The 12,139-nt window shown below is 65.2% G+C and overlaps 3 protein-coding genes across 4 annotated transcripts; 1 reads left to right on the top strand and 2 right to left on the bottom strand.

Annotated features, from left to right (window-relative positions):
* The first annotated feature begins 477 nt into the window (after positions 1 to 477).
* Positions 478 to 2,119, top strand: CTXN1 (cortexin 1). Its single transcript, XM_024236576.3, has 2 exons — positions 478 to 646; positions 1,060 to 2,119. Exon 2 carries the CDS (start codon positions 1,080 to 1,082, stop codon positions 1,326 to 1,328), a length of 249 nt encoding a protein of 82 aa, XP_024092344.1. The 5' UTR covers positions 478 to 646; positions 1,060 to 1,079; the 3' UTR covers positions 1,329 to 2,119.
* A 1,240-nt stretch (positions 2,120 to 3,359) lies between these two features.
* SNAPC2 (small nuclear RNA activating complex polypeptide 2) lies at positions 3,360 to 8,586 on the bottom strand. The gene is made up of 6 exons (XM_002828572.4): positions 8,502 to 8,586; positions 6,071 to 6,304; positions 5,085 to 5,204; positions 4,854 to 4,922; positions 4,277 to 4,589; positions 3,360 to 4,157 (listed from the first exon to the last, which is right to left on the bottom strand). Exons 2-6 carry the CDS (start codon positions 6,251 to 6,253, stop codon positions 3,838 to 3,840), a joined length of 1,005 nt encoding a protein of 334 aa, XP_002828618.1. The 5' UTR covers positions 6,254 to 6,304; positions 8,502 to 8,586; the 3' UTR covers positions 3,360 to 3,837.
* Positions 7,527 to 12,030, bottom strand: TGFBR3L (transforming growth factor beta receptor 3 like). 2 transcript variants are annotated; one of them, XM_009252706.3, is made up of 6 exons: positions 10,082 to 12,030; positions 9,689 to 10,003; positions 9,032 to 9,158; positions 8,775 to 8,933; positions 8,502 to 8,574; positions 7,527 to 7,795 (listed from the first exon to the last, which is right to left on the bottom strand). In XM_009252706.3, exons 1-5 carry the CDS (start codon positions 10,355 to 10,357, stop codon positions 8,507 to 8,509), a joined length of 945 nt encoding a protein of 314 aa, XP_009250981.1. In that variant the 5' UTR covers positions 10,358 to 12,030; the 3' UTR covers positions 7,527 to 7,795; positions 8,502 to 8,506. The 2 variants fall into 2 exon arrangements, with proteins under 2 accessions (XP_009250981.1, XP_002828621.2); XM_002828575.4 differs by having other exon boundaries at positions 7,527 to 7,707.
* Between the last annotated feature and the right edge of the window lie 109 nt (positions 12,031 to 12,139).

Here is a 12,139-nt window from a genome sequence, read left to right as displayed (position 1 = left end):
GAACTGCAGCCGCAGTGGGTGGACGCCTTGCCCAGGGCTGGACCCCGAGTTGGAAGACGAGGCCAGTGACAGACAAAACTAGGGGGACTTACTCATCCCAGTGACCTGCCTGAGCTCTCTGAGGATCCAGGTCCCCGGGGCCGGGGGAGCTTGAGTGTCCCTATGAGTGTTGTAGGGACACTGAGGTCCCCCACAAACAGGGAGTCTCGAGTGGGGTCTATCGCGGAGGAGAATGCAGGCACAGGGCAGGCTGGGGGGCCCGAAGTGCCAGTGGAGGTGGGAGTGGCAGCTGCCCACTCCCCGGCGAGGTCGTGGGTGCTCGCGGGTCCTCGGGGCTGGGGCTCCGTCCTCCCGCAGGCCCGGGCGGGGTCGTTGGCTCGCGCGCCGCTCCCTGCGCAGCCTCCGCCCCCTGCAGCCCCGCCCCCCGCGGCGGCCCCGCCCCCGTCGCCATAGGAACAGCCGCGGCGGCCCGGCTCGCGCGCTGCTTGCCTGCCTCGGTCTCCGCCGCTCCAGGGGCGGGTGGGGTGGGCTGAGCCGGAGCCCGGGCCGCCGCCGCCGCCGGGGAGAGGCCGAACGCGGAGCCGGCGCGGGTCCCGGAGAGAGCGCGGCCGCCGGGCGGTCGGTCCCCGTCCGGGTCGAAGCCAGGGTGAGGGGCGCGCCGGGGCGGGGGCGGGGGCGGTGGGGGAGGGGGGTCCCAGGCCGCCGAGAACAAAGGGAGCGGGGGGCAGGGGCCGCGGGGACCGTCACCACGCCGCGCGCCCGGGCCACGGCCGCGCGTTCGCACCTGTTGTGTGCGGCCCGGGCCGGGCGCGGCTCCGTTTCCCGGCTCTCAGCGCCCCCACCTGCGCGCACGGCCAGAGTTGGGTCCCCGCGTGGTGGTGGCGGCGACCCGGCGGGCCGAGCATGGGCGTAGCCCGGGGACCGAGGCGCGGGCGGGGGATGGGGTCGGGCACGGTAAGGGGGGCGGCGGCGGCGGCAGGAGGGGGCGAAGCGGAGGAGGCGCGGGAGGGAGGGCGCAGCCTCATCCCCGGCGCCCGGGGCGGGTCCCCTCCTCCGCAGGGCGCGCGGCGATGTGAGCCATGAGCGCGACGTGGACGCTGTCGCCGGAGCCCCTGCCGCCGTCGACGGGGCCCCCGGTGGGCGCGGGCCTGGACGCGGAGCAGCGCACGGTGTTCGCCTTCGTGCTCTGCCTGCTCGTGGTGCTGGTGCTGTTGATGGTGCGCTGCGTGCGCATCCTGCTCGACCCCTACAGCCGCATGCCCGCCTCGTCCTGGACCGACCACAAGGAGGCGCTCGAGCGCGGGCAGTTCGACTACGCGTTGGTGTGAGGGGCGCGGCGCCCCCCAGCCGGCCCTGCGCGGGGTCTCCGAGGGCCGGCCCGGCGGGGGGCGCCGCGGGGCCAGGACTGCGCTCAGGATCCCGCCCCGGAGCCCCCAGCCCGGGAGAGGCGGGGAGGGAGTTGGGAGAAGCCCAGCCCCTCCCCCTCGAGACCCCTCCCATGTCCCTTCCTGGCCTGGCCGGAGCCCCACCTCGTGCCTTTATCCGCCCTGTCCCTTCCTCTCTGCGCATCTCACCCGCCCGGCTGGCCACCCCCGACTCTGAATCCCGGGCAGGAGAAGGACCCCCGCACCGCCCCCTCCCCAGCGTGTAAGTGGCTCTGCTATTGTGCGTCCCTGCAAGTGGGGACCCCCTTGTCCCTCCTCCCTCCCCTGTTGTCTGGCCGTCGTCAACCCCACCTTGACTGAGTCTGTTGAGCCCGTCCTTGGGCTCTGGCCCTGCGGGGCAGGCTCTCCCGGGCCCACGGGGCGGACGCTGCATACCAATTTGCCCTGCACCGCCTGTCCCGGAGACGGAGCCCGAAGGCCTGCCATGGCGGCTGTGTCGAGGATGCGTGGCGCCTGCCGTGGCGGGACAGCGTGGGCAGGCTCATTCCTGCCCCCAACCCGGGCCCCAGGACAGGTCAGCGCGCCCTGCCCCGGTGCCCACCGCTGTCCCCCATCCGCCCTCCTGCCACTTGCCCCTGACCCGCCTGCCATGCCTCCCGCAGCCCTCCCATGCCGTTCCACTCCTCCCTGCCTCTGAGCCGAACATGATAATAAAAGCTATTATTGAGCGCTTACTGCATGCCAAGCAGCGTGCTGAGTTGGCACCTCCTGTTTGTAGCCTATCTCCTCTTCGGGATCGTGAGAATGAGCCAGGCCCTGTTAGCATCCCTATTCTACAGGCCAGGAGACCGAGGGCCAGGCAACGCCAGTGACTTACGTGCCCACAGTCACGTGGCTGGAGTCTGGTAGGGCTGGAAGTGGAACCCAGGTCTGGCTTTTGCATGTTTTTAAAGCTTCCCAGGGCTGCAAAGACACCAAGATCACAAGCACCTTTCACCAGTTTTGTGGGGGAGGCTGATGTGTAACCCCCAGCTGCCTCCCCTCCACACACAATTCTGTTGACCTGGGGAGGCGCTGGGGGTGGTGAGAGAGACTCAGCCCTGTGGGGAACTGCGAGGAGCACCCTCCGCCAGCCCTGGAGGGAGGCTCCGACGACCTACCGTACCTGCAGCCTAAGCCTCCTCCCCCTGCCCACCATCATTGGCAGCGTTTGTGGGTCTGGTGCGGTGGGGCGGTGACCACGGACGGAGTGGGCTGGCTGCGCTCCAAGGCCCTCCCAAGAGATGTGCACCCCAGGGGAGCCGTGTGCAGTGTGGGGAGGAATGAGCGTTTCTATAAAAGGAAGGCTGGGTGAATGCACAGGCTCCGCGAATGGAGAATTTACCGACTTGGATTACTAGCTGGGCGTGGGACGCGATGCCGTGGGAGGACATCTGCTTCCCTCCCTCGGACCCGACCCTCAGTCCACACCCACAGGGCAGGTGAAGCTGATGGACGGGGCCCCAAGCGGGGGCCCAGCACCCCCAGGGGTTTGAGGTCAGCCCTGACTCCAGCGCCCTTCCCTCCCCGCCTTCTAGGGATCCTTGAGGTCCCAAAGCCACCCCAGGGAACACATTCCACTCCCACTAGCCTCCTGCAACTCGGGGCAGCCCACCCCTATCTTCCTCTAACCGCCCAACCTGGGGCTCGGCTCTTTCCACCGGGTCACCCCCACTCTCTGCTGCCTTCTCCCCTCCACCTGTGCGATGTTACTTTGCCCTACTCTGAAACCCATCCCTGACACCTGTCCCCAAGGTGCCCTGCCGGCTCTCCCCATCCACACTTGTCAGCTCCACAGTCACCAAGGGGCTCCTCACCCCAGGCCTCATCAGACCAGTCAGGTGGCAGCTCTCCTCCCTGGCACACACCCCCAGCCCTGTGACCCCCAAGCTCTGACACTTCAGGGCCCCCACTTCCATCTTTAAGTCACAAGCGAAAGAGAAAGAATAACAACTTTATTCATGGTCACACAATACCCCCGGGAAGGGGAAGGACCTGGCAGCAGGGAGTAACCACGACTGGTCAGGTGAAGGTGGTCAGGATGCTGGCCCCGAGGTACAGGAAGGGGGAAAATGTGCGAGGGCCTTTACGGTGGGCAGTGCCAGCTATGGCCCCCAGCAGACAACGAGGCACAGTGGGGCTTGGGGACTCGGGGAGGCCAACCCTGTCTGCCTGTCCTTGATGTCAGGAGGCTTGTGAGTGGAGTCCTGCAACCCCCACCCAACCCCTGTACAACGGGGTTTCCATTTCTGAGACCCCCAAAATATGGGGCATCTTAGAGGCCCGCCCCACAGCTGAGCGGCATCTCAAGGACCTTCCTCCATGACGGGATCCTCAGAAAGAGCCAGGGCCAGCCAAGCAGAACCGAGGGGCAGGGCAGGGGGCCTGGTGTGCCTCCTGCCCGCCATGCCCCTCACCTGGCAGGGGTGGCTGCCCGACCCAGAAGCTCCAGGGGCACCAGGAACGGGTTCAGGGGACAGATCCCAGCTGCTTGCCAAGGCGATTTCAGTTCGCTGTGCTCGGCCTTCTCGGTGGCTGGGGGGGTCTCCTCTGGTGCCTTGGAGCCAGCCCCGTCCCCTTCTGCCGCAGGCCCCAGGCTCCCTCCAGCGGGAATGGGCTGGGGGGCTGTCAGGCGTAGGTACGTCTCCGTCATATGCTCAACCAAGGCTGTGCAGGGCAGGAGTGGCAGCTCCTCTGGAAGTGACATGAGGAGGTCGAGGACCACAGCGGACTCTAGTGATGGATGGAGGAGAGGGGTAAGGGGACACCCCTGCCTGCCGCGGGGGACACCCCTGCCTGCCTCCAGGGACCCCTGATCCCTCTGCCCCTGCCTCCTCCCTCACCCTTCTCACCAGCTGCTGAGAGCTCGGGGCTGCGGCCACTTCGGGAGACAGAGGACAAGTACTTGTAGATCTTCTCGAAGTCCACAGCAAAGTCTTCTTCAGTGGAGGGGCCAGCCGAGGACTCAGAAGGTTTCTCAGGGGCAGGGTCAGAAGTCTTGGGTGCGGAGCTAGGTGCATCAGGGGCAGAGCTAGGGATTTCAGGGGCGGGGTCTTCCTGCCCTCCAGGGGCGCTCAGGAGCAAAGGCTTTCCACGGGCCTGCGTGGGCTTGGGGGGCTTGGAGTGCAGGAGGGTGACCGGTTCCGTGGCCGCGATGGTGAGCACCTGGCAGGCAGAACAATCAGGGAGGAAGGGGAGCTGGGAAGTCTTCTCACCGTCTACACATTCCCCCATCCTCCCTGCCACCCTAAGATGCTCCTCAGACAAGAGATGGCCTCAGAGCCAGGGACACTGAGGCTTGAGGTGTCCAGTGACTGATGAGTCCACAGAGCTGGCAAGAGGAAGGGCCCAGGACCCAGGTTCACATGATTTGGCCCATGTGTCCCTGTCCTCTGGGACACCCCGACCTGCCTGGGGGAATGGCGGTACCTGCGAGAAAGCCACTCCCAGGGCTTCTTCCAGTGGCCCTGTTATCTTCTCAGCCAGATCCGTCCAGACCTGAGTGAGGCCAGAGGTACAGGGTCAGCCCAGGGATCGGACTGCAAGGGCCCCCCAAGCCCTGCTCCTCCTGGGGATCTCCTAATCAGGTTATCCCCCGCAACTCCCACCTACCCACCAGGGACCTGCCCTGGACAGCCTCACCCTGTTCATCTGCCTCACCTCTATGGGGGCTGGGGGCTGTGCCTCCCGGCGCCTTGGTCCCTGAAGGCCACCCGGATGCACCTTCTGAATGGCCTCCCGGGCTACGCGGCCCTTGAGCTGCTGGAGGAAGACCCGGATCTAGAAAGGAAAGAGGCGGCGGCCGAATGAGACTTCTATGAACTCAGGGATGCAGCAGAGAAGCCAAAGCCCGATCCCTTGCATGCTCTGGGCTCCGCTACTGCGCCTTAGTCTCCTGCTGGCCCGGTGTTAGGAGTCCCAGTGACTGCCAAGGCCCCTACCCCACCCAGAGTGTGACCAGCTACCTAAGGAAGGTGTAAGTCCCAGGCCAGTTCCAGCTCCTTCATGCAGCCAGGGCTCAACCCTATGCTGAGTACTACCCCGTTCAACTCCCTTCTTCGTCCCCTCTTCTCCATTCTCTCTCACTTCAAGCTCGTATCCTGTCCAACAACATGCGTTGCTTTTCGCCCGGCCTCGGCTGCATCTTACTCCCAGTTCATTCTGCCCGTTTAGCCCTCGCCCCACCCACGCATTACTCCGAGGCTCGCCCCGCCTTTAAAGCTTGCCCTCACCCCGCCCACGCCTTACTCCCAAAAGGGCCCCGCCCTTAAGTCTTGCTCTTATCCCGCCCACGCCCCGCCCCCAGGCTCGTCCTGCCCCTCAAACTCACCCACCCACTCTCCAACCCTCAGCGGCACGCACGCCCCGCCCCCAGCATCGCCCCGCTCCTCCGCTTCACTTATGCCCCGCCCACGTCCAGCTCCCAAGCTCGCCCCGCCCCTAGGTCTCCGCTTCCTGTCCACGCCCCGCCCCCTCACCCCGCCCAGACTCACCCACTAACGCCACGCCACTCAGCCCCACGCCACGCCCCCGTTCGCTTACATTCCTGGCCCCGCCCCGCTAGCTACTGCCGCGGCCCCGCCCACTCTCCGCCCCACCCTAGCCCCGCCTCCAGCCTGGCTCCGGTCCCGAGAACCACATCTCACCTCAGCCTCGCTCCGGCCCCGCAGCTCCCGGGCCAGCTCGGCGGCGTCCGGCTCCGGCTGGCCCTGCCGCGCCTGCAGGAGTCGCACTAGCTGCCGCTTCTCGCGAGCGTTCCAGGTCGCGGGACCGGTCACCTCGCCCAGATAGCGCGCCGGGGCCGCTCGCCGCCTGGGAGGTGGCTTCATGCCGGTCAGAAAGACGCAGGCGCTGTAAGATCGCTTCTCGGATGGGCGGATCTACGGAGGCCGCCGAGGTCAGAAAACACCGCGCGGAGGCGGGCGCACGTGGGGGCGTGGCTTCGCGTTTGGAGGCCCGGGGACCCCCCCAATGGAAGTGAAGGGGAGATCGGCACCGGAACTGGGGCGGGGCGAAGGAGACCCTCAGCCTGCACTTTATCTCATTCATGAAGTGGAGGCGACACCTTGGATCCCATGCCCTCCCTCTGTTGCTGGACTAACTCATGAAGCTACTACTGTGTGCTTTGCTTCTCGCAGAGGGGTGGGTTCTGGCCGAAAGGTCAAGTCCGAAGATCCAGTCGTGGTCAAGAGCCTAGGCTCTGGGGTCAGACAGGCCTGGGGACTTTGGGCAAGTGATTTAGCCTTGCCGAGCCTCAGTTTCCTCCTCTGTAGACTGGGGCTGATAGTCCCACTCTTGTCTGTGTAAGGTAGAGTGGAGCTCGGGCAGGAGGGATTTAAGGAGCTCTAAATTAGACTGACAATCTAAGAGGAGGGCGAAGTCCAGACCAGGAGGGAACTGGAGCAGAGGCAGAGAAGGTCGAGGCCGAGCGAGGGCAGGGTCCGGGCGGGGGTAATGGAGAGCGGAGAAGGCCTGGCTTGAGAAAGATCGCAGGAGGCAGATGGGCAGGTGTCCGGGTAAGGAGAGGAGGGAGGGGGAGGGTTTATTTTAAACTTACGCTTGTGGGGTTGGGTGCCGCTTTTTTTTTTTTTTTTAGACAGATTTTTGCTCTTGTTGCCCAGGCTGCAGTGCAATGGCGCGATCTCGGCTCACTGCAACCTCCGCCTCCTGGGTTCAAGCGATTCTCCTGCCTCAGCCTCCCAAGCAGCTGGGATTATAAGCACGCGCCACTACGCCCTGCTAATTCTTTTTTTGTATTTTTTTAGTAGGGACAGGGTTTCACCATGTCGGCCAGGCTGGTCTGGAACTCCTGACCTCAAGTGATCCACCCACCTCGGCCTCCCAATGTGCTGGGATTACAGGCGGGAGCCACCGCGCCCGGCCGGGTGTCGCTTTCTGTTTGAGACAAAACGCCCTACAGTCTCCCATGGCCCGGGAGTGCACACGGGTATATGGGCATATGGGCTCCGTCCCCAGGCTCCACCCCTCTCTAAGTCAGGATTTCTCAGGAATACCCCCCAAGTCCTGCTCCCAGCTTTCTCCCCGAGCCTCCCCACCTATCCCCCACCCCGCACCTTGCGCGCTCACTGACTGCACCAGAACTTAGCCGGTCAGTCCAGAGGTTTATTTTGAGCACAGGTGGGAGGGACAGGGGGAGGAGAGAAGCGCAGGGGTCGTGGCCCCATCAGGTCCGAGGTCCAGGGAGGCGGGTCCGGTCCTGTTGGTCCTGGTCCCGAATTGGTAGCTGGGTGTATCTCCGGACCACGTTGGGGGCGCACCATCCCTGGGAGGGGTGGCTGAGGCTCAGTGAGGGAGGGGACGCTACGCGGGCCACCTCCCTTCCCAGCAGACCACTGGCCTCTTCCATCGGTCTGTATGCCGGGGGGAGAGTGGGAGCCGGGTCTGAATGCTGAGTTCTCCTCGCCTAATGCCTCTCCTCATCTAATGCCCCTGGCTCGACCCAGAGCCCACGCCTGCCGCGGGTGACCCACTCACTGCCTGAGTTCGAATCCAAGCTCCACCCAGCATTGTGACTTTTGACAAGTTACTTAATTCAGAGAATGCCTCATCATTCTCGTCTCTAAAATGGGGATTATAATAGTGTCCGCCTGGAGGTTAAGGGGATTAAGTTAGTTCATAGGCGTTAAGCATTTACAACAGTGCCTGGAGGCTGGGCGCAGTGGCTCACGCCTGTAATCTCAGCACTTTGGGAGGCCGAAGCGGTAGGATCACCTGAGGTCGGGCGTGCGAGACCAGCCTGACCAACATGGAGAAACCCCGTCTCTACTAAAAATACAAAATTAGCCGGGTGTGGTGGCGCATGCCTGTAATCCCAGCTACTCGGAACGCTGAGGCAGGAGAATCGCTTGAACCCGGGAGGCACAGGTTGCGGTGAGCCGAGATCGCGCCATTGCACTCCCGCCTGGGCAACAAGAGCGAACGAAACTCCGTCTCAAAAAAAAAAAAAAAAACACACACACACAAAAAAACACCACAGGGCCTGGCACGAACTAAGCGCTAGGAAGCGTCACTGTCAGATCTCCTTCCTCACCCAGCTCCCTCCACCTCCATACCTACCTTCCTCACTGGGGCCTCCTGGGCTGGGGACCGCTGGGCGAGGCTCTCGCGGGCAGGCCAGGGGCCTGGGGTGCTGGAAGGGAGAGGCGAGCTGCAGAAGGGCTGCTGCGCGCCGCACGCCAGGCTAAGGGCGGCCCCTGGGGGCTGCTGCGGGCATCGCGGAGGCAGGCCTAGCTAGGGCTGATCAGGCCCCGCAGGCGGGATCGCGGCCGCCCCGGGTCCCGGACGCGTGGGATTAGACTGGGGGCCCGGCTTGGCGGAGGTCGTCGGTACCTGAGTGCGCACAGACGAGGCCCAGCCCGGCGGCCAGCGCGGCGCCCAGCACGAAGGCTGCTAACACCAGCGCCACCACCGGCGCGGGTTCCAGGGCCGCGGGGGCCGGGGCGGGAGGCTCAGGGCGCACGGCGCGGCCGGGGACGCTCTTGGGCGGCCCTGTGGGAAGTGCCACGCTGAGACTGGGTCCAGCTCCCAGGCGTCCTTCCCACCCGCTCTGCCGCCCCACGGCCCCCTGAGGAGGACTGCGTGCTCACTGGGGGGCGGCCGCGGCACGGTGACCACGATAGGCTGCGTCAGCGTGTGCAGGTGGGGGCCGTCGGCAGCCAGGCCCTCGGCGCTGCCACTGCCAGTGCCGGCGCACGCCTCGTCCTGAGGCAGACACTGGGGGAGAAGAAGGTGGGGAAGAGACGGGAACATCAGGGCACCGGAATCGTGGCTCTGGTCCCCAGGGCTCCCAAGAGAGACCTGAGTCCAGCTCTCCACCACAGCCAAGATGGGACCCCTGGAAATCTGGCCCCTTAGGGGTCCCTGAGCCCAGCCCCTACGCATACAAGTGGCTAGCCGCCCAGCTCCTAAGGACCCCAAATCCCAGCCCCACAAGATTGCATGGTCGGCGTCTCCCAGCACCTAGCATGTGAGGCCCAGCACCAGGTTCCCAGAAATGTGTCTCCTTAGTGGCGTTCTGCATCCAACCCCCAGCCCTGAAGGATTCCAGAGCTGTCCATGGGGGAACCCAGTGTCCACACTGTCCCAGGAGAAACTCTATCGGCAAAGATGGGCCCCTGCGCCCCACCTCCCCTAACCCCCAGATCCTCAGACCCCGAGAGTATCGTCTTTCCACTGCCAGAGTCGCTCGTGCCCAGCCCCCGAAGGGCCCCGGCGCCCGGATTCCAGGCTCTGCGCCCGCGCACCCGCGATGGCGGCGGCGGCGTCAGAGGCGCAGGCGCCCGGCGGACTCCCCGGAGGCGGCGGCAGCGGCTCAGCTGGCAGTGCAGGAACTGCACCGAGGCGTTGAAGACCGGGCGCAGGCGGAAGCTGAAACGCGCGGGGCGGGTGGCACCCGGGATCGGCGGCGGCGGTGGCGGCGGGAAGGCGACAGAGGTGTCGGCGGGGCAGCCCTCGCGCAGCAGAGCCAGGGCGGGCCCCGGGGCCGGGCGTGAGGACGGCGTCACTGAGCAGCGGTGCAGGGCCAAGCCCCAGCGCGGGGAGGGACGGGCCAAGGCCGCCTGGGGGACGGAGGCGCCATCAGGGATCGCCCGTCCCCACCGGCCCGCATCCGTCCCTGGTGTCCCCGGGGTCCCCACCTGCACGAACACGCGGCTGTCTGCCGGGACCTCGAGCGGCCCCGCGCGGCGCGGAAAGACGTCCTCTGTGTCGGACAGCTTCAGGCTGAAGAGGGGTCTGCGCAGCCAGGGGCCCGGCGCCGCGGGGAACGGGGGAGCTGGCGGGGCGGGGAAGGGCGGCCCAGAGGAGAGAAAACGCGCGCTGCCCTTTAGGCCTCCGGGAAAAGTGACCCGACCACCTCGACCCCGCCGCCGCCTTTGGAAAAGGGATGCGGTTGCGGCGGCTGATTCACACATGATGGGCTCCGCGCCACGTTCCCGCGAGGGTGATGTGCCCCCTGGCGACCCTTGGGACCCGCACAGCCCAGCAGCTGAGCGGGTTGCAGAGCCATGCGCCCCTAGAGAAGCCTCCGAAGCTGGCGAAGGCCTCCCTGGGGCGGAAGAGAAGCGGTGACGAGCACCCGATGGTGGGGTCCGGCTGGGTGAAGTCAGAGCTCCCCCACCTTCCCCAGGGCTGCTCTTGGGGACGCAGCAGGACCGGCGGCTCCCCTTTCTAAGGGGAGATAGGTGCTGTCACCAACGAGGAAGGGAAGAGAAGAGGATACCCTCCCTAGAGGCTCTCCTGGGCACAGCCAAAGCCCAGCCAGGCCACCAATATCTGAGACGCTTCCACTTGTCCAAGCTGAGGCAGCTATGGGATCCCCTCCCCTCTCCGTGCCCCTAAACACACAGCTGATGTCTGCCTTCAGGAGGTGCTGAGCGGGGTCCTGGTAAAACGGATAATCTCCAAATACGAAAGATTGCCTGCACATCCATTTTTCTTGTTTTCTGAGACAGGGTCTCCCTCTGTCGCCCAGGCTGGAGTGCAGTGGTGCAAATACAGCTCACTGCAGCCTCCACCTCCTGGGATCCAGCCATCCTCCTGCTTCAGCCTCTGGAGTAGCTATGACCACAGCCACTCGCCACCACGGCCATACGGGGTCTATGTTGCCCAGGCTGGTCTGGAACTCCTGGCTTCAAGCGATCCTCTCCCCTCAGCCTCTCTAAGTGCTGGGATTACAGGCATGAGCCCCCTTGTCCATCCCCACACCACACCCACTTCTGAAGAGCACCTGGGTAGACTGGCCCCTTCCCACAACTCTGGCCCTCTCCGGGGCTGCAAGGAGCTTTGCTGAAGTGGGGATGTGAGCCACCCTTGGGATGGGGGACAGAGACCCCACCCCGCTCCCCTGCCCTGTCCCCACCCCCGTGAGGAGGACCACCAAGGTCTAGTTGAAAGAGTGACATCGGCAGGGCGCGGTGGCTCACACCTGTAATCCCAGCACTTTGGGAGGTTCCAGGCGGGCGGACTGCCTGAGGTCAGGAGTTAGAGACCAGCCAGGCCAACATGGGGAAACGCTGTCTCTACTAAAAATACAACAATTAGCCAGGCGTGGTGGTGCACGCCCGTAGTCCCAGCTACTCAGAAGGCTGAGGCAGGAGAATCACTTGAACCGGGGAGGTGGAGGTTGCGGTGAGCTGAGATTGCGCCACTGCACTCCAGCCTGCGTGGCAGAGCAAGACTCCATCTCAAAAAAAATAAAGAGGGTGACACAGGGATAGAAGCATGACAGACCTGTCACCTCCCTGCCCATACATACCAGGTGGCCCGCTGGGCAAGGTGGTGATCCCTGGGAGCAGGGCCAGCAGCAGAACGGTGCCCAGCATGCTGGACCAGCTGAGGTGGAAGTGTTCAGGGCCAGAGCAGAGACACCAGCTGGGCTGCACCCAGGTCCCGCACGTGGGCAGGCGGCACCGTCCTTGGCCAGGAGGGGGGCAGGGAGCGGGGGTGGCAGACTGAGGGGCTGACACCAAAGCCAATGCCCAAGGCCTGGGGGGATTAAGGGATCCTCTGCTGCCCGACCTGTGGCCAGTGGGGGCAGGGGGTCCCTCACACCAGCTGCTTGATATCCATTGGCAAGTCACTACAAACACCTCCCGTCCAGCTCCCAAACCTGCTCAGTCTCCCCTCAATGCAGAGACCTCCCCCCACAAACACCCCCTTCCCACCTCACCCTGCCAGGCCCATGACACACCACA

The sequence above is a fragment of the Pongo abelii genome, chromosome 20 (genome assembly GCF_028885655.2).
Source record: "Pongo abelii isolate AG06213 chromosome 20, NHGRI_mPonAbe1-v2.0_pri, whole genome shotgun sequence".
In the NCBI taxonomy this organism is placed as follows: Eukaryota; Metazoa; Chordata; class Mammalia; order Primates; family Hominidae; genus Pongo; species Pongo abelii.
The sequence above is the reverse complement of the archived record's forward strand: the minus strand, read 5'-3'. Positions and strand labels throughout refer to the sequence as shown.